General features: G+C 35.1%; 1 protein-coding gene across 1 annotated transcript in view; it reads left to right on the plus strand.

Moving 5' to 3' along the window:
• Exoc5 (exocyst complex component 5) overlaps positions 1-21,401 on the plus strand; it is a 61,579-nt gene that overhangs the window by 28,505 nt on the left and 11,673 nt on the right. The window contains exons 5-12 of the mRNA XM_038310320.1: positions 3,466-3,530; positions 5,365-5,393; positions 6,843-6,952; positions 7,569-7,613; positions 7,716-7,856; positions 8,468-8,550; positions 9,639-9,848; positions 10,871-11,018. Of these exons, the coding sequence (XP_038166248.1) occupies positions 3,466-3,530; positions 5,365-5,393; positions 6,843-6,952; positions 7,569-7,613; positions 7,716-7,856; positions 8,468-8,550; positions 9,639-9,848; positions 10,871-11,018 (831 nt within the window). The remainder of the gene's footprint in view (positions 1-3,465; positions 3,531-5,364; positions 5,394-6,842; positions 6,953-7,568; positions 7,614-7,715; positions 7,857-8,467; positions 8,551-9,638; positions 9,849-10,870; positions 11,019-21,401) is intronic.

The raw sequence follows: 21,401 nt of genomic DNA on the forward strand, positions 1-21,401 counted from the left end.
ACAAGCCAAAGAAAAATCTCAAGAAACACACAGATTCAGAGATATACATATTCACACATACAGAATTCCCATAAAAACACAAAGCTGGGAACCATAATATATATAAAAAGGACCTATAAAGTTAAAAGAAGCAAAATCTTTACAAAGCCTAATGAGACAAGGTTAAAAAAAAAACCAAGCCCCCCCCCCCCCCAAAAAAAAAACCCTTACAAAGTGTTATAAGACAAAGCACCTCCAAAATGCCATTGTTTTCATTTTGTGTCAACCATCTACTGATGGACATGGGGCCTGACTGTAGCTGAAGGCTTTTCTCTCCCGCCCACCTTCCCGGCAGCCACTTATGAAATAATCATTTGGAGGCTTAATATTAATTATAATTGTTTGGCCAGGAGTTCAGGCTTCTTACTGGTTAGCCAGTAAGAAGTAAATTAACCCATTTCTAATAATCTGTATATCAACATGTGCCCCATGGCTTACCTGTAATTCTCTGGCATCTTACTTCAGGGGCTGCTGGCATCTCTCCAACTCTGCCTGCTTTCTCCCTGTCTGTCTGCTTGGATTTCCCGCCTAGTTATATTCTGAAGGAGCTTCTTTATTAACCAATGGTAATAAAACATATTCACAGCATACAGAGGGACATCCTGCATCACTTGTTCTTAAGAGTGGTTTGTATACCCAGTGAGACTCGGGTAGAGAAACCTAATGTCTCATTTGTAAGCGAGTATCAATGGAGAGATTCTGAGTTAGGATGCAGGCTTGTGTCCCCTTCCCCTTGCTGTTCCAAGACCTGTGTGAGCCCTGTGCTTGCCGTCATAGTTTCTGTGAGTTCTTGTGTCTGTCAGAACTGTGTTTAGAAGGTCTTGTTTTCTTGGGCTTTTCTCTGGCTCTTCCAATCATTCCTCCTTTTCTGCAGGGTTCCCTGAGTCCTGAGGAGAGAGAAAAGCTAGCAACATCCCATTTAGGACTGAGTGCTCCAAGGTTTCATTCTCTGCAGTGTCCAGTTGTAGGTCTGTCTGTCCATTAGTGTCCATCCAGTGCAGGAGGAGCCATCTCTGATGATGGCTGAGTGAGACACTCATCTGTGGATATAACAGGATAGCGTTAGGAGTCATTTTATTGCTGCTTTCCTTTTGAAACTCGGGAAAGAAGTTGGAAGAAGTATCTATATTTAGATTGATTTTTAAAAAAATTGATTTATAATTATTTGAATGCTTACTCTTTAAACTTTAAAATTTTGAAATTGCCCTTAACTAATCATAGTTCTTGATGTCTGACTTTTAATCCCTTTAGGTTTTAATTGAAAGGAAATCATTTTTACATTGTTAGTACCTTTCTTGGTTACTACGTCATCATAATTGGAGACTCACAATATTTAAGTTATTTTTTCTTCTTTGCTTCACTTTCATTTGGATCCCTGTTGTCTTTTATCTCCTGTACTCTACTTTACTCTGCTTTTCCCGCTGGCCTTGTTTTGTTTTTGTCACTTGGTTACTGTGTAATAATGAAGACCTGGTCCTATAACAGCCATATGTTAAGAATGCCAGTGTGGGGACTTGAGGGTTGTCTTAGTGATTGAGAGCATGTTGTTTTCTCTTGCAGAAGACACAGGTTCCGTTCCCAGCATCCACATGGGTAACTGACGACCTTTTCTGGTTGCAGGGGATCCAAAACACTCTTCTGACCTTTGTGGGCACCAAGCATACATGTGGTACACTTACATACATGCAGGCAAAAGTCATACACATGAATTTAAATAAGTAATAGATAAAATTAATGTGTGAGAATAGATTGCCAATTATCAAATAAACCTCTGGCTATCTCAGTTTCTAGATTTTTGCCATTTACTTTCCAAATGGAATGAAAAGGAAAATCACCCACAGAGCTCTAAGGAGATGTGACTGTAGGAGGAATTAGAATTAGATAAAATGCCAAACAATATGTTTTTTCTTCTTCCTCTTTCTAACATGTGTGTGTGTGTGTGTGTGTGTGTGAGAGAGAGAGAGAGAGAGAGGGAGAGGGAGAGAGAGGAGAGAGAGGAGAGAGAGAGAAAGTCTGTCTCCTGGATACAGTTATATATCACCACACTGGTTTTTATAGGATGCTTGGGGATGGAACTCAGGGCTTGTGTATGCCAGGCAAGCGTCTACAAACTGAGCCATACCTTTTTCTTAGAATAGCAGCTTAGTGCTTTTTTTGTAAAGACCTGATGAGTGTTTAAAACTGTTTTAAACAGTTCAAATGCAAACAATTTATTAGGTGTTATTTGGTACCTTTTTGTATTTATTGATGCCTATTTTAAGTGATATTGTAAACAATTCTTACCAGTTAGCCCTGAGGAATCAGTAAAAACAGCTTTTAAGAAACAAAACTGTGGTACTTCTACCACAAACAGCAAAGTTTACAAACACCATGCTTCCTAAAAAGAATAAGAACAAAATCCTGATGGACCAGAGCTGGCGGGCTGTTAGCTGTGTTCTGAAGAGGATATTGATAAATAACAACGAAGGGCTTTGCTCCTAAGACTGAATGCATGGCCGGTAGTGGAAGCTGCAGTGACTGGTACACTTCCATGTATCAGGGTGAAGAAAGCACATGGCGACTGAAAAACGAGTGACCTGCTGAGTCAGACGGCGCGGTCTGAAGCAGGACTGCTCCTGTTGACTGCACATGAATATACAAGAACAAGCCATGTTTCCATCCCTTACCAGGGATCACAGGAGCACCTACAAAAATCTATGCTAATGTTCTTAGTCCTTCCTTCATGGTTATATGACTCTTAATGTAAAACAGTATAAATCATCACAAAGTGAGTTATTAAAATTGTGTCAAAATAAAAGTACTAAATTGGAATTTAAAGTAAGAAGTGGCCTCTATATGACTTTCCTTCACTGTTTCATAAATGAGCATAAATGTCTCTATTTAAAGAATTTTAGAAACCTTGCCTAAGTTTTTTATTCAACTTGAAAATGAATACTTGACAGTATATACATATTTCTGTACTATATTTCATTCCAGATACTATATTAAACTGTAGCTTTATTTTTTGTACACGTTATAAATTTATATAGTTAAGTTATAACCATTTTGTTATTTTATTCATTCAGCTTAATATATGCAGCAGTATATTCTAAATCTTGTCTATTCTGTTGATCTCACTAATGTAGAAGAAATTTCTACTTTGCTTTTAACAAACAAGGATTTTTAATTTGCTCAGAGATTAAAATTTAATTGCTGGTTTTGTTGGGGGGAAGAATTGTGATATCAAAAAAAATAGTATTTTAAGCACCAGAAAGATACATGGTTGGGTTTTGGGTTGTTATGGTGTTGCCCCTAAGGTTTTAAAGAAAATTGTTTGTAAAGGTGTTATGGCTGGGTATAGGACAGCATTGCTCTTTGCAGCTATACTATTAACTTTTGAAATCTAAAAGAGTACCTTTAATTGTTGCTTTTACTTATTTTTGATAGATAAAGGAAGCAGCAGACGTCATTCAGAAGTTGCATCTGATTGCCCAGGAGTTACCTTTCGATAGGCAAGTTTATACCCCGAGTTTACTTGTCAATATAATTTATGGAATAAAATTGCATTTTCCTGTGTTTTTCTTGCTCATTAAGGCAGCAAGAATTTATGGAGCACCTCATTTGTACAAGATACTGTGTAATATAATAATATACTTGAAGGGACTTCATTGTTTTTTTTGAAAAACAAAATTGATGGAGGAGATCTTTTAAATTGACAAAGTACGATTTTGAATTAACCTATTTGGAAATTTGAGAACCAATGTTAACTTGCGTATTTAACTCTTTTTGTGTTACTAGACCAGTGTTAAATTGGGGGGGGCGGGGTTCTGTTACCTTTGAAAAGCCAGTGAAAGATAATATAGTTTCTTCAGAAATTAAGATGTGTACAGATTGTTGTATATAATTATGTGGAATTTTATACTACAATAAAAACCTATCCTAGAGAATTTAAGTTAAGAACACCTTTGTAATGTAAAGTTCTGGGCCATCACTAACTAGATTCTACCCTAAAATAAACTGTCCACTGAGAAAGAAATGTTCTTTGTGCTGTCTCATAAAAAACAGTTCCTTCAGGTGACTATATAAAGGAAATACTACTTTCTGTAAAATACAGAGCATGCTTTTCATCTGTTGATACTTGAAAATCTTCAGGTACAGATAGACTGTGAATATTTATTTTGTTGTACTTAAAACCTCGACTGTTATTTTCCTTGCATACTGTTAACCACCCCCCATATACTTACTTCACTCTCAACCCTGTACCATCATAAAAGATGAACAGTAATAGTTTTATTACTGTATTAATGACTAATAGTTTTATTAGTCACCCAAGAGTTAGAACAGTACTTAAATGAATAAAATGTCTAAGTCAAGATTAGGTGGATGTTAGCTGGCTTCATTCTATATCCTACCTTTCAGTCTGATTTTTCTGCACCAGACTGTTACCGTTCATGCCTATAGTTATCTCTGCTATTACTAGTGGGTAGGGGTGGGGGCAAAGATGGGGGTTCAGAATGCTGGGGAGTGAACCCAGGCTCTATACATTTGACATGCCTCTAGCTAAGCCTTGGAGTTGAATATTTATTCTAATCAAATCCAGTGGGGTTCACATAGACTAATATAGCCATTGTCTACCGTGACTTTGCTATAAGATTTTTATATAGCCCTTTAAATGTTTTTCCTTCCTTGTCTGCTTTTAGCATCTTTTTTCTTCAAATGATCAGTTGTTTAGGATCTCTCAAAGTCAGTTTCCCTTGATGATTAATATTTGAAAAGTTTTTAGTGTATTTTATTGTTCTCATTTTGTAAAAGTTGATTATTCTCCTATACTAATTTCCAAATTCTTTTATGGTCTCTTTCATTTTCCTAGTTTTAGAATAATTCATTTGAGGTTTTTATCATTTGATTTTGCTGTATCATCTTATGTGATCATTAAAAAAAACTTAAAACTTTACATTGTCATTATTCTTCACAATGACCATTGAACTAGAAAGGAAAGTAACCTATGAGATTGGCTGGGTTGTTATTGCCTCAGGTGGAACTCTTTCTTTAACAAGGGAATTGATTATTACATGTAAATTTTCTAAATGAGAATAGCAATGTCATTTGAATTATCTAAATTTATTGTCACCTGGCTTGTCTTCTTTCAGTATTCTCTTCCACAGTGTTGTCTTACTGCTTTTCTATGGTGACGTTTTATTTTTATGGTAGTTTTCTATTTAAAAACAGTTAGGAAGGTAATACAAAGGGTGACACACATAACTGCAGCACTTTCCCCTTTGTATTGTTTTTTATTGTCATATTGTCATGGCTCATGAACCTCATCATTGGCTTTCTGTTTCTCAGGTTTTCAGAAGTAAAATCCAAAATTGCAAGTAAGTGCAATCTATTTACTTAGCACATTCTTAAAAAAGGAAAAACTCTGCCGGGCGGTGGTGGCGCACGCCTTTAATCCCAGCACTCGGGAGGCAGAGGCAGGCGGATCTCTGTGAGTTCGAGGCCAGCCAGGTCTACAAGAGCTAGTTCCAGGACAGGCTCTAAAAAAGCTACAGAGAAACCCTGTCTTGAAAAACCAAAAAAAAAAAAAAAAAAAAGCAACATGTGAGAAAGCAGGAATGCTACATTGATCCATCTGATCCTAAGTTTGAGGCCTCTTCCGCTCAGGAATAACAATGACCAATTTCTGGGCTATTCTAACTAGTACCTTGTGTGCATATTGATGTATCTTTCTATATTTTAAAATAATTGGAAGCATGTAACTTTAGACTTACTATATTTAGCCTAACTATGCATTTTTAGAGATTGTGTTCATTTAATGTAAGGATTTTTTTCTTGATTTGGGAAGACATAAACATTTCAATTTCTGTTTAGCTATCTTGTTCCTTATATGGTTATAGTTTTATTTGAGGGGGGTATTTTGTTTTGTTTTGTTGAGACAGGGTCTCATTATATATCCCTGGCTATCCTGGAATTCACTATATAGACCAGGTTGGCCTTGAACTCACAGAGTTGAACTCTGTGAATGCTGTTGTGAACTCCTGAATGCTGTTAGGATTAAAGGTGTGTACCACTACACCTGGTTTAAGTCAGTCTTTTAAAAAAGTCATTATTTTTTAAGCCAAACCCATGCTTCTAGAAAAAAAAAAATCCCTGTATTTTTAGTACACTTTACCTATGTTCACTGTTAAGTAAGCTATTTCTCAGAAAGCCAACGACCTGGTTTTTTCTTATCTTACAATAAGGACATGTATAGATATTTGGATTCCCTAGGGATAATTTTTGATCACTATAAATTAGTCCATGGTTCGGATAATAAGTAAGAATATGGCATTAAATCAAGGGCCACATACTATCTTAGGATAAAATTTGATATTTGACTGTATCTCTGTAGAAGTAATCTGAGCATTATTAAAGGCTTTCTAGTCCTATACTCGTTCCCTGCCATTAACAGATTACGGATTTTTTTTCTATATATTCCCATCAAAATTGGTATCTGAAAGGGTTTTTTCTCTTTCTCATTTTTCTTTCATTTAAATATCTCGTCATCTTTTGATTTAAGTAATATTTATAAATGGCTGTTATACCTCGAAGAGCTCAACTCTTTTGCCAGTGTGTAAGCTTTTGTGTCCTGAAATACAGATTAGTGTACATCAGGATGTTGTATGAGCTAGATTCCCTGTTTGTAATCTCATGTTTTTGTAATTCTCCCAAGAAGACAGACCCATAACCACTATAAATTTTGTTAATATTTCTAGACTTAGATGGCTGTATGTAAGTTGTATACTAGATTGCCATGATTCAGTTGGATGATTTCCTGGCTTTAGGTAAATACCATGATTTGGAATGCCAACTGATTCAGGAGTTTACTAATGCCCAAAGAAGAGGAGAGATCTCCAGGATGAGGGAAGTAGCCGCAGTTTTACTTCATTTCAAGGTAATGCTAAGATTTTAACTCATAACCAGTTTCCAAGTTCCTGAAGATTTTCTATTTTATGTCCCTTAATTTTCCCCTAATTATTATATAACTATATGACAGAATAACTTGGATGTTTGTTAAATGTTACTTAATATTTTTTTTAAGATTTTCTGGTAATATTAATGCTATATCAAGCAATATAAATAGTTGGTGAAAGAAAATCATGTCATTAGCCTTCGTGCTTCAAGTATATCATTTTCAATCAAAAATGTTTATAAATAAGTAAAAAATAAGAAAACCTGAATATAAATATCTGGTGGAAGATATGAACCAGAGAGTAGATGCACTGTGACTAGAAATAGGGACCTGGAAGATCTCGGGTGTTGAAGACATCCATGTGGATTATGGAGCTGTCTTCCTGGAGCCTGCGCTGGAGAGAAAATCCTCATTGAAAAATTCTGTTAGTTTAATCATAGAAGATAGGGCAAGATACCCATGTTAAATTACTGGATGGTTCACTACCATTATTTCATAATGTAGTATGAAATATTAGTACAAAATATAGTTTTATTATCTTCTGCTGAGACTGCTATTATAATTAGAACGAGACAATAACATTGTTTCTTCTTTATAGGGTTATTCCCATTGTATTGATGTTTATATAAAGCAGTGCCAGGAGGTAATTTTACAGTATATTTTTGAATTTTATTTTATACTAATTTTTATTTTGAAGCCATTTATAAATAATATATTAACAATGTAAATTACCTCTGTCATTTAGGGTGCTTACTTGAGAAATGATATATTTGAAGATGCAGCAATACTCTGTCAGCGAGTGAACAAGCAAGTTGGAGATATCTTTAGTAATCCAGAAGCAGTACTGGCTAAACTTATTCAGAATGTGTTTGAAATCAAACTACAGGTAACTTTAAACAGTAATAAGTTAAATAGTTCTTAGGGCAATGTGTTGTTTTTATTCAAGATTTTTAAAATTTATTTTCATTATTTTTAATTATGTGTGTGTGTGTTCATGCATATGAGTTCAGGTGCCCATAGAAACCAGAGGTGTTAGATTTTCCCCGGAACTGGAGTTACAGGTGATTGTGAGCGATCAGATGTGGGTGCTGTGAATTGAAGTCAGTGCTTTTGGAAGATTTTTTTAATTAATTTTTTAAGTTAGCATATCAAGAAATGGGTTTCATTATAGCAACTTGATGTGTTCTCCTTTGTTCTTGTGCTGCTTCCCTGCCCTGTGCCCTCCTCCAAGCAGTTTCTCTGTTCCTCATAGAAGCCCCTCTGCTTCCACCCTCTACGTTCTCACCTCCCTTAAGCTCTCTTCCTACCCGCTTACCCCTTTCTAATTTTATGACTTACCCACAGCATTCTCATATCATTTTAAATCTAGGTTTCATAGATAAGAAAGAATGTGATATTTGTGTTTGTAAGTTTGGTTTATTAATTTAACATAATGATCTTGAGAAGTTATATAATTTAATATTTCCTGATTCCTAAGAATGTTACTTTGCCTTTTAGAGTTTTGTGAAAGATCAGCTAGAAGAATGTAGGAAATCGGATGCTGAGCAGTATCTCAAAAGTCTCTATGATCTGTATACCAGGTATGTGCAGACAGGGCCTCACTATCTCTAGCTAGCCTGGAACTTCCTGTGTAGACCAGGCTGACCTCAAATTTACCGAGGTCTATCTGCCTCTTCCTTGTGAATACTAGACTGTCACAATATGTGTGACTATGCCTTGCTGAGGTATATTGTTAATATTAGACAGTAGCCATACATTTTAATATTTTCTTTCTCTTTTACTAGAAAATGGGAAAGTATTCAGGTATTTGTCAGATAGCACTGTCCCTTTTTGCAGTAAGTGCTGGCCTGTATAGATTGGAGGTACACAGAAGCAGAATTCTTACTGTTCTAACAAAAGACCTTGTTTTAACTGACTTGAGAATTTCATTTGCGACCTGTGAGCTAGTTTTTGTGGTGTTTCTGTTGTTTTACTTTAAGAATTAGTACAGTTACTGGGCAGTGGTACAGCACACTTTTAATCCCAGCATTTGCGAGGCAGAGGCAGTCGATCTCTGTGAGTTTGGTGCCAGCCTTTGCTTCAAGAGCTAGTTCCAGGACAGGCTCCAAAGCTACAGAGAAACCCAGTTTTGAAAAGCAAGAACAACAAACAAACAAACGAACGAAACAAACGAATTAGTACAGTTACATTCATCCCCAGTCTTTTTTGTTTTGGGAGAAGGTTCATCCTAATAAGAGTAGCAACACTCTCTTCAATGGTTGTAAATAAAAACTTAGAGGTCAGCCACATGGACAAAGACAGAAATGATGACCAGACAGTAAATTCTTCAAATCACGTGAGTACTTATGGTGGAAGGCTTTAGAATATACCTTAGCTGCTCTCCATTTTTGCCATTTCTATGCTAGTCATTGCTTCACAGCCTTTTTCTCTAGGTCATCTCCAGCATTTTATGCCAGTTTTCAAAACTATATTATTATTTGTAATATTCTATTCTGTTTCGTATATAGCTTTATAAGATGCTTTCTATATCTTAAGTAGTCTCCCAACATTTTAGAAATGATGGTTTGATATAAACCATTAAAGTTTCATTATGATATATAGGATCTATAATGTTGTTGCTGTATCTAAAAGATATATTAATCTTTTTCTTTCTCTTTTCCATGAAAAGAACCACCAGTCTCTCCAACAAATTGATGGAGTTTAACTTAGGTACTGATAAACAGACTTTCTTGTCTAAGCTTATCAAATCCATTTTCATTTCCTATTTGGAGAACTATATTGAAGTGGAGATTGGATATTTGAAAAGCAGAAGTGCTATGATCCTACAGCGCTATTATGATTCAAAAAACCACCAAAAGAGATCCATTGGCACAGGAGGGTAGGTTTCTAAAAATTAAATATAGTTAAAATTGAAATTGTTAAGAACATTAAGTTTGGGTAAAGTTAGTAACTATTAGCTGCAATTAAGATTTTCTGTGTACAGCTCTTCATACTGTATGTACTATTGACCAAATCCTACTCTCGACTGACACACTGAAATGGTCTGTAGTGAACAAAGATAAGACCTGAATGCCATTAGTAAAGGAGTGAATATCTTGGGCTGGACATGGCTCAGCTGGTAAAAGAGCTTCTGGTGCGAACCTTAATAACCGAAGTTCCGTTCCCAGAATCCATAGGAAAACTGACTCCCGAAAACTGCCTTCTGAGTTATATGAGCCTGCACACACACACACACACACATATCTCATACATTTTAAAAAGGAATTCTTGAGTTGTTTTCATGCTAAATCAAAATCTTTTTATTTCAAAAAAGTAAAAACCTAAAGAATAAACATAAGACTTCAAAAAATGAGTTCACAGTAGCCTGAGCTATATGTTCTAGTAGCAAAAGTAATTTAACTTAGAGATATGTGCATAATAACAGGTGACCCTTAATCACTAAGGAAAGCTGTTATACTTAATAGGTCTAGTTTAATATAGTAAAGATATGAGCAATATATTTAAATGGTTGTGTTTTTAAAAGAAATACTAAAATTTTAAAGCTTTCTTTTTATACAAGACTACTTTCAGTTATTTGTTATTTAGAATAGCTTCTTGAGGGTGAAGAATGATCCAGGTAGGATTTCTGACATCCTCATCTGGCTTTTTGTGAGTAAACAGGAGCATGCACCCAGACATACTTGTGCACATGCACACCAAAGTTCAGAACCTCAAATTTATCCTGTCTTGATGAAAGTCATTAAAAGCCAACTTTTATAATTAAAATGTTAATCTCTTGGTTATTGGCTCATTTTGGGTTTTGTTATTCTTTTTGCTGATATGCATTAAGGTTGAGCATATTTGCAGTTAAAATCTAAATATAGTAAACTTCTCTTTTTGTTTGTCTTTATGATGTACTAGTATTCAAGATTTAAAAGAAAGGATTAGACAACGTACCAACTTACCACTGGGTCCAAGTATTGATACGCATGGGGAAACTTTCCTATCTCAAGAAGTGGTAGTTAATCTTTTACAAGAAACCAAACAAGCCTTTGAGAGATGTCATAGGGTAAGAATAATAAATTAATTTTTTAAGCTATAGTTGTATATTTCAAGTTTTGTCTCATTTATAGAAAGATAAAAATGTACTTCTTGATTAGGACCAAGTAATGTTTTAACATTAATTTTAATTGACACACAGTTTATACAAATTGCATGTACCATATAGATACCATATGAAGTTTGATCAAAGTGTACATTGAGTAATATTCAAATCAGGATGAGCATATATATCCTCATATTCATCATTTCTTTGTTATTAAAACATTCAAAATTATTCTCACATTTCAAAATGTAGAGCATATTGTTAATCGCTGTCATCCTGCTGGTGCTTAGTAGAATGTTGACAGCCTTTCCATCACTCTACTTTCCACACTTCCCCTCGGCTGCCGAGTGGCCCAGATTCACTCAACGTCTGTGAAATCCCTTTAGTTTTGGCTATGGGTGAAGTCGCTACAGTATTGTTGCTCCATGCGTGGCTTACCTCACTTAACAGAATGTCTTCCAGTTCCTTTTCCATTGTGCAAACAACAGGATTCTATGGCTTTGATGACTGAAAAGTATCCCTTTTTGTGTATATATACCAAACTTTCTTTATCCGCCATTTAGTGGACACTTAAATTGATTCTGTTTCTTGGCTGTTGCAAATATTGTTGTAGTAAAAGTTGAGGAAGAGACCTGGTTAGTCGTACTCATCAATTTAGACCATGAAACTCTATATGGACAAGTTCAACAGAGCTGCCATATACGGGCTGCCCATGCACACTTCAAAAAATTATTGCTAGGACATAAATTTCAATTCAAAAACATTGGAATGCAGATCTTTCTTCCACAAGCAAATATCTTTTCCTTTGTTTCTGTACCCAGGAGGGGACTACTGGTTCTAATGCATTTTAATCTCTGTAACATTTTTCATAATGGCTATTCACATTCCTACTGACAGTAGAAAGGGTTCTCTTTCTCCATATCCTCTCAAGGTTGTGTTCCTTTTTGAATTTTTGCCTTTGTAACTGAAGTAAAATGATAACTTGGTAATTTTCTTTGCTATTTCTCTGGTGACTAATGATAATGATCATGTTTTTATTGTGTTGAGTTCCTTATATACTCTCCATATGCATTTACAATTATTAGATTGTATAGTTGCAATATTTTCTTTTTTATTCTGTAAGTTTTCTTCATTCATTGGCTGTTTCCTTTGTCTGGGATGAAAACTTTGTAGTTGAATATACTTTTCCTGTTTTCACTTTTGTTTTCCTTTGCTTTTGGAATCTCCTTCAAGAAGCATTTATCCATTCCAATGTGAGGAAAGTATTTCCCACTTTTAGCACAATTAAATAAACCCAGAGACAGATATTTGGGTTCAACCTGGAAGATCAGAGAAGCAAAGCAGCCAAACCACTAGAGAGCTGGGGTTTAAAGACCTCTATGGCTTGTTAGTGTGGCTTCTGGGATTAGCAGGTGTGTGCCACTCCCACTGCTCTGAGCTTGTATGGACTGACTAGTGTGACTGTTTGTGTTCTGACCTTCAGGCAAAGCTTTATTTATTAATTAAAAGTACCAAATGAAATATCCCTATATCCACTATGTTTTCCTGTAGTTTGTTCATAATTTGAGGGGTTCCACTAAAGGCTTTAATTTATTTGAGTGAACTTGTGTCTGTTATTAGGGACAGACAGTTGTACGTCATCACATATTGTCCCATGTCCCAGCTGAAACAGATTGTTTTCCCTAATTTGTGTTAAGATTTTTGTCAGATCAAAAAGAAACTTCTGTGTCCATGCTGAGGCAATCACTAGCCTGTGCAAATAAATGTAACTGTTTAGGGAGTAGTTTGATAGTATGTCCATTTCAGCCAGACAGACACAATAGATTCACCACTAAGGTCCATGGTTTTCTAGGCCATGGGTCTTTGACCCACTTCACAGAACCAGGCATGAACTCACTCATGTGGAACAAGCATCAAATCCTGTAGTTGTGTTTTGTTTTTTTTAATTAATTAATTAATGTATTTTATTTGGTCTTTTTGTGTTTTGCTCTTTGGCTTTTTTGGGGTGCCCACCCAGCTCCCAAGTAAATACACACATGGAAGCATATTCTTACTTATGCCTGACTTTTAACGTTGCTTATTTCTAGCCAACTTTTCTTACTTTAATTATCCCATCCGTCTTTTGCCTCTGGGCTTTTATCTTTCTCTGTTTCTGTATACCTTTCTTTACTTCTTATTTCGTGTCTTGCTGGGTATCTGGATGGCTGGCCCCTGATGTCCTCCTCTCTTTTTTTTCATGCTCCTCAATCTTTTTTTTCCAGATTTCTTCTTATACTTATTCTATCTGCCTGCCAGCCTCACCTATCCTTTCTTTTGCTTTCCTATTGGTCATTCAGCTTTTTATGAGACCAATCAGGTGTTTTAGACAGCAGAGTTTAAACAAATGCAACATAAAAGATCACAACACATCTTTGCATCAGTAAGCAGTTTTTCCACAGCATAAACAAATGTAGCACACCTTTACTGATAGTCCACAGCAGAGTCCCAGTGGAGCCCAATCAGTCACGTCCATGACGGTCATAACACTGGTGGGCCATCTCATTGCTCATTCTTAGTCTGTTTAGGTTTCTCTTTCTTCATGATAAGGAATGTGTTCAGGAATTGTCCATTTCTTCTAGATATCATATTTATTGGGCATATCTTTATTCATAATAATTCTTTAATCCTTTGTAATTTTATGGCATCCATTATAATGTCTACTTTCCACTCTGATTTACTTATGTAGAATTTTCCTTTTTCCTTTTTTGAGATCGCCTCGGTAGCCTGGGTTGGCCTGGAATTCACAGAGACCCTCGCCTCCTGAGTGCTGAGATATCAAACAGCATGCATAGCCACACCTGACTTTTAGTGTCGTATTGTTTTGTTTCTTTATGTTTTTGAGATTATAATAAATATATTCATTATTCCCCTCTTCCCTTCTTTCTCACCCCTTCTTTGCTTCTTTAATTCATGGCTTTTCTTAATTGTGGTTATGTACCTTTATGTAAATGCATAAATATACCTAAGTATGTGACTGCAACCTCAATCTGTATAATGTTACTTGTATGTATGTTTTCAGGGCTGACATTTCTATTGGTAATAACCAAACTTTCTTGGGGAAGACTGTTTCCCCTACCCTCGTCATTCCTTAGTTGCCAGTACTTGTTTGTGTAGGACTGAAGCCTTTGGTTCCTCTACCCGGCCCTACCCCATGTTAGCATATCTGTTGTTGTCCTTGTTTAGCTCTTGGGTAGGCTTTCTTGTTGATGAGACTTTATGAGTGTAGCTTCTAACATTTCTAGGAGACATAATCTCATAGCAATCTTGAAATCTAAAAATCAAAAGTAGTAAATAGCTACATTAGATGTGAAATGGTTCATTTTTTAAAAGTCCGTGTTCCTCTGGCTCTTATAATCTTTTTGTTTCCTCTTCCATAACCATACCTGAGTCTAAGCAAGGTGGAGGAATTGTCTTGTAGATGTATCCACTGAGACTTAAGTATGTTTTTAAAAACATAGTTATTTGTTGCTGTAAACTTCTTGCTAGTACTGTTTCATCCACAAGGTATTGGTTTGTTTTATTTCCATTATTATGTATAGCAAGACATTTTTAATTTCCTTCTTTATTGTTTCATTGATGGTTTAGGTATTTAATTTTCATGTATTTGTATAATTCCCAAAGATTTTTTGTTACTAATTTTTTGTTTTATTTAGAAAGATATTCAACTTTTAAGAAACAAAAATCTCAAACAAAAACAAACCCCAGAACAAATGCTTAAAGGGAGTTCTTCAGACTGAAATGAAGAGATGTTAACAAGATGAAAACACCTGCATTTGTTCAGGGGTTTGTTTTTGTTTATTTGAGTTTTTTTGTTTTGTTTTGTTTGTAGGAAAAATATGGTAGTGATAAATATTCTCAGTGTTTGTTTGGAAATGTCTCTTCTCTTTGTGTCTAGAGGCTAGCTTTGCTGGGTATAGTATTTTTTATTGTCTAGGTTTGCTGGGTATAGTATTTCTGTTGACAGGCTTTATTTGTTAGGGGCTTTTTGTTGCTTGTTTTGCTTTGTTTTTCTTCTCTCTTACTTTTTCAACATGTGAATATCTCAGTCTCTTTTGGCCATTAAAGCTCTGCAATTCTCCAGTTGAGTGACTGAGTGGAATTAAAAAAAAAAAAAAAAAAGGACCCAGATACATACTACGGGAAGGTAACAAAAGAAGCCACACTTCACCTCTAAGGACAGATTTACACTATTGATCCCTTTATATGCTATTTGTTTCATTTTTTCTTGTTGCTTTAAGAATCTTCTTGTCTTAAACCTTTGAAACTTGTTTATAACCTGTGAATCTTGAAGTATAAACTCTCTATTCTTGCTTTCCCATCCTTGAATCCTATTAGCCTGAATATTTGCTCTATTAATGCTTTTCTTTAGTTCCTATAATCTTTATATTCCTATTTTTCTTTTCCATATATATAGTAGTCTATATACTATATATACTATATAGTATAGTAGTCTATAGATATAGACTACTATATATATAGATATATACCAGACTACTATATATATAGTCTATATATACTATATATAGTATATATATCTATAGAGTACTATATATACAGTAGTCTATAGATATATATACTACATATACTATATAGTATATGTATATGTAATATATACATATACTATACAGTAGTCTATAGATATATATACACTACATATACTATATAGTATATATATATGCTACATATACTATATAGTATATATAGACTATATATATAGTAGTCTGGTTTGGGAGGTAGCTGACTCTTCAGCTTGTTTCTGCTAATGATGCTTTTATTGCATTTTTCATTTACCATGATTTTACCTCCAGGATGTTTTGGTTTTATAAATTATTTCATCTTTCTTTGGCAAATTGCAAAATTATTTGCATATATCTTCTTGAGGTTCCTAGAATTTCTTTAAAGCATCTACTTAGTGTTTTCTGTCTTGAGAGATCACACAATTTGGTTGGCTCTGTTTTGCCTTGTTTTGTTCATGATTGCGTCCCTGAAAACTCTGGATGCTTGTTGGCCTACAGTAATATCTGCATATTGGAAATTTAGATGCTTATTACTGTCATAGTAATCTGCCCTTGTATTTTTATACTCATTCTTCCCCAATAATCTGTTTATTATTATCACCAAGACCTTGGTCACTGCCCTTGTTTTAGCACTAGATGGCACCCTACATCTAGATTTTTGCCAGCTCTAGTTCTCTTACTGTCATTAGTTCAGCACTGGAGAGGGCTTCAAGCTTGAATCTGTCACAAATCCACAGACATACTATAAAGCTAACATTAGATTGTTAGCGAGAAAGACCTAGACATTAGGCATTCCATAGAAAGGTAATGAATGCATCTTTCTCCCGCGAGCCAGAGTAGGCCCAAAACCTGTTTCTACAGTTATTGTCCTGTGTTCAGCACTGCAGGGTTCTTGCCCATCACTCTGCAGCTTTGCTCTCAGATGTCTGGTCTATACCTCTGAAGTGATAATTTACAGCTGGCTCTGTCTTCTTTTTCTAAATGAAGTTCTTCTGTCTTTGCTGTCACGGATACAGTAATACTTGGTCTTACTCAGAGCTCACAGTCCATCGAGATGAGTGCAGCACAGAGATAGGACAAAGGCCCACACTGTTGTGGTCTTCCCAGTCCTGTCTCTGTTTGTGGCCTGGAACCTCCGCAGGTCTGGAGGTGTATACAGCTGACCCACCTGATGCTAGGACAGGCTTAAAGGTTCCACTTGTGGGCGCCAGGCTCAAGAGAGGTTCTGTTGTATCCCATCTCGTGTTAACTTTTACCAGTGTAGGCTTGGCATTCAGTTCTGAGGAAAATTTGTGTGCCTAGTTTCCTGTCTTTCCTTTAGCAGATGAAGTCTTTGTATACAGTGTGTTGCTCAGGTCTGTAGTAGCATGGTAAAAACAGTCCCTTGGTTGCCGTGACTGATCCTAAGCTGACCTGTGCCTGAGACTTGTGACTAAAGGAGGGACCTGGTTTATTCAAGGCCCAAGCTGTAGCTGGACACAAGTGGCCTGAGCACAAGTCTGTCTTTTCACCAGTTCCTGCTTAGCCCTGAGGCCCCATCCATAGACATCGGCTTGGGGCAGTAGTGCTGAGGCTTCGCCTAGTACTATATTAATAACATGTTCTGGTAACTAATCTACATACTTCAGGTGTTACGTATTAACTCATTTAATCATCATAAAGACCCAGTAAGGTAATTCTTACACTTTTATGCTGGAGAATCATAGCTCCTAAATTAGTTCTGGAATTAAGAACTGAGGAAATCTTAGTATTTTATTTATATGCATATATAGATATTATTTATTCATTTTGAATATCAGTAAATTAATATACAAATTAGTAGAAATATTCAAAGAATATACATGTCACTTAAAATATAAATTACTTATTAATAGGTAAGTAAAATAGGAATAATACCATTTTATTTTTATTAAGGTAACATGAATTAAGAACTATGATATTATCATGTGTTAGTAACAAAGTGAGGTAAAAGACACTTTCATATACTACCAATGACTTTGAAAATTATTACAGTGAGGACTGGGACTGTTTGTTGTTAAAAGTGTTTGTCTAGCATGTGAGTCTCTAGGTTCAATGCCCAGTAATGGGGTGTGTGTGCAAAATTTGCTTTAGTTACTTTGAAGAATAATTTGTGACTTTTTAAAAAATTGTCAGTAAAAAAGAGAAATAAAATATAATGGTGGTGTTCACACACTAGGAAACTATACCATTTTAAATGAACCAGCTAGAATTACATGAATCAGCATGAATTAATCTCAGAAATACTTGGCTGTGATGTGAGTCATAAGGGTATTTTATCTTAAGAAACAACTAATCTAGTAGAGTGTGTAGTGCTATCTTAGGCTTTCAATCCTTGGTTTTCCTAATGACTTGATGGCTTCACACTGTGCATCTTTTCATGTGTTTCTTTTCTGAACATTCTCTTTGATGAAGTGTTTTTTTTCGTATCTTTAGTGCATTTTTAAGGTCAGGTTGTCCTTTGAACCCTTTTTAAGTTTCATAATCTCTATAGCTTGTTCATAAATATATGATTTTGCATTTAATGTTTCAAAGTATAGAAGTTCTTAATTTTGATAAAATACATTTAACATCTGTTGTAGATGGCATTTTTTTGTATTGCAGGTACATCTTTGTTGAGCTAAGAGTTACAGGAATTGCCTTTTAAATTTTCTAGTAGTTTTATAATCTGCAGTGTTGCTTACTAAGCTGATAGTCAGCTCTGAATTAAATTAGGAATCTAATATAATCATGTATGATTGAAGTTTATATTTTTTACAATTAGGTTTCCATTTATTTTGCCATCCTTTATTGAAGACTTCTTTCTTCAACAAATTACTTTCAACCTTGGTTAAAAATGAGTTGACTGTTTCTCATCTCTGTTCTGCACAGTTTATCTATTATGCTGATATCATGCTGTGTTAGCTGTAGTAACAATAGGCTTTGAATCAGGTAGTATGTCCTCTGACATTTCCATATGGACCATTTGTATTTCATATATGTCTAATAGCTTACCAGTTTCTATCAGAGGAAAGTCTAGTTTTGTTTGGAATGACAGTGAGTCTATGATTTTATTTGGGAAGAGTTGATATTTTTATTTTTATTTTTATTATTATTACTATTATATAAAAGTGTTTTCAGTTCGACATGCCTATAATCCCAGCACAAGGGAGACTGAGGCAGAAGCATTCTATGGGCTCAAGACCAATCAGGCTACATTGTGAGTTCAAGGCTAGCTTGGCCTACAAAGTGAGACCCTGTCTCAAAAACAACAGAAAAGTAATTTTTAAAGTTATGTTTAATTTCAAGTTTAACTTGGTATGTAGGAGTGTGTAGTTGGATCTTTACATGTTAAGTTTACTATACAATCTTTTTTATAGAATTTGTTAGACCTTCTACATAGACTGTCATGTTATTTTACCATAAAGACAGCCATACTGACTCCTTTCCATATAGGTGTCTTTTATTTTGTTCTTGTGCCTTGTTGCTCTGGCTAGACTCCAGTATGGAATCTAATATGGAAGGACATGCAGGGAGCAAACACTGGCTATTACAGTTGACCATTGGAGTATAGCATTTAGTCTTTGATCACTAAATGTGATGTTTACTGTAGGTTTGGTTTTTGTTTTTATTTTTTATAAATACTGTTTTTTAACCTGAGGAAAGTGTTTTTTTTTTTTTTTTTTTTTAAATGAGCATTGATTGGTGTTTACGTTCATTTATATATATATATATATATATGTGTGAGGATATCAGATCCTCTGGAAGAGCAGCCAGTGCTCTTAACCATCTAAGCCATCTCTCCAGTGAGGAATGTATGCTAGTTTATTAAAGTGTCATATGAAGCTTGGGTATTATTAGACTCTAGCACTTGGGAGATCTTGAGTTCGTCGGGATCATCCTGGGCCACATGATGAGTTTGATTGAAGCCAGTCTTGGCCACAGGAGACTGTATCACACAGATAACAAACAAACAAAATAAAAGATTTGGTGTTAGATTTTCTTACATGTTTTCTTTTTATTCTTTAGGAGAATCATGCTAACTGATATTTCAGATGTGATCCTTGCATCTTTTGGTAACCCTCAGCTGGCCATCACCTGCAATTTCCTTATTGTCCTGTTCACACATTGTTGGCTAGGGTTGCTAAATTTAAAAAAAACAAAAACGTTTTTTTAAAAAGCTGCCTTTAATGTATTAGGGCACACATTTTGGAGTTAGAGAAAAACTTAAGTCAGTCAGTTCTCTCTGTCTACAAAGTAGGTCCCAGTAATTGAATTCACATTTTCAGGCTTGTCAGCAAACTACTATCTGAGCCATCTTGCTGGCCCATGTGCTTTAAATTTTCTTAAGAACTTTTTTGCATCAGTGTTTATGAAGGATATTGGCCTTTGATGTCTTTGTCTTGTTTTAATAATGAAGGTAATCCTGTGCCCATAGGATGATATGCAAAGTACTTCTGCCTTCCCTTTCAATTGTTTATGGGTGTAGATGGTGGTCTTTCTGTCTTAAAAGGTTTGTCATAACTCACAAGGGAAGTTACTTGGGGCTGTGGTTTTCTTTGTAAGGATTTTTAGCTAATAATCCAGCCACTTAATGTTTACAGAAATTTCAGGTAATCTAATTTTAAGTGAGCTTGTCAGTTTTGTTTGTTTTAGAGACGGTCTCACTATGCAGACCAGGCTAACCTCAGTTTGCAGAGATTCATCCACCTGCTTCTCCCTTCATTGCTGAGATTAAAGGTGTGTTACACCAATACATCGGCCTAATTTGTATCTTTTAAAGACTTTCATAGTTCACCAAAATTGTATTTATTGGAATAAAGTTATTCATGATATTTTTCTTACTGTCATCACTCGTTGTAGAAACTATTGTAATAATTACCATTTTATTCCCAACATCAGTAATTTGTTTACCAAATTTTTTTTACAAACAAATCTTAATAAAGGTATATTATTTTTACTAATTTTACCCAAGAACCACTTCTTGGTTTTAGTAATATCTTTCTTTTCTTTTTCCTTAGATTTCTCTGATTCTGTTCTTTTTTATTTTGTTTTGTTTATCTTTTTCAAAATAGGCTTTCTCTATGCAGTCCTGGGTGTCCTAGAATTCTCTCTGTAGACCAGGCAAGCCTTAAACTCAAGAGATCTGCTGGACTCTGCCTCCCAAGTGCTGGGATTAAAGGTGCTCCACCACAAACCTCATTTCTATTTTTTATTGTTTCCTTACTTCAACTTACTTAGGTATTATTTGCCCCTTTCCTAGGTTTTTTATTTGGTTTTTTGTTTGTTTTTGCCTTGGCTTTGTTTTTTAGGTAAAAGCTGAGTTTGTTGACCTTTTCTAATGTATGTATTTAGTGACATTACTCTCAAATTCTGAGTTAGCTGAAACTAGTTTTTTTAGTATGTTTTAATACATTTTGAAATTCTCTTTAATTTCTCTTTGATTTTTTTTCTGGCTCTAGATAACTGAGAAGTTGTATTGTTTGGTTGCTAAACATTTGGAGATATTCTGGATGCCTTTCTATTAATGACTTTAGGTCTTCTACCATTATAGTCAGTGGGCAAGCTTTGCATCATGATGTCAGTTCTTTTTAATGTATTGAGATGCAGAGTGCAGCCCATGTTGCTGGTTTTCTGTACGTGTGAGATAATGCACATCTTCACATTGTTGGCTGAGTTTTCTATAAATGTCAGGTCTTATTTGTTGATGTCCTCTATATTTTCTATCAGCTTTCTGTTGACCTCTTATACACTGATTTGAGGATATAAACAGGAGAAAGGTGGGAACACTTAG

The sequence above is a fragment of the Arvicola amphibius genome, chromosome 13 (genome assembly GCF_903992535.2).
Source record: "Arvicola amphibius chromosome 13, mArvAmp1.2, whole genome shotgun sequence".
In the NCBI taxonomy this organism is placed as follows: Eukaryota; Metazoa; Chordata; class Mammalia; order Rodentia; family Cricetidae; genus Arvicola; species Arvicola amphibius.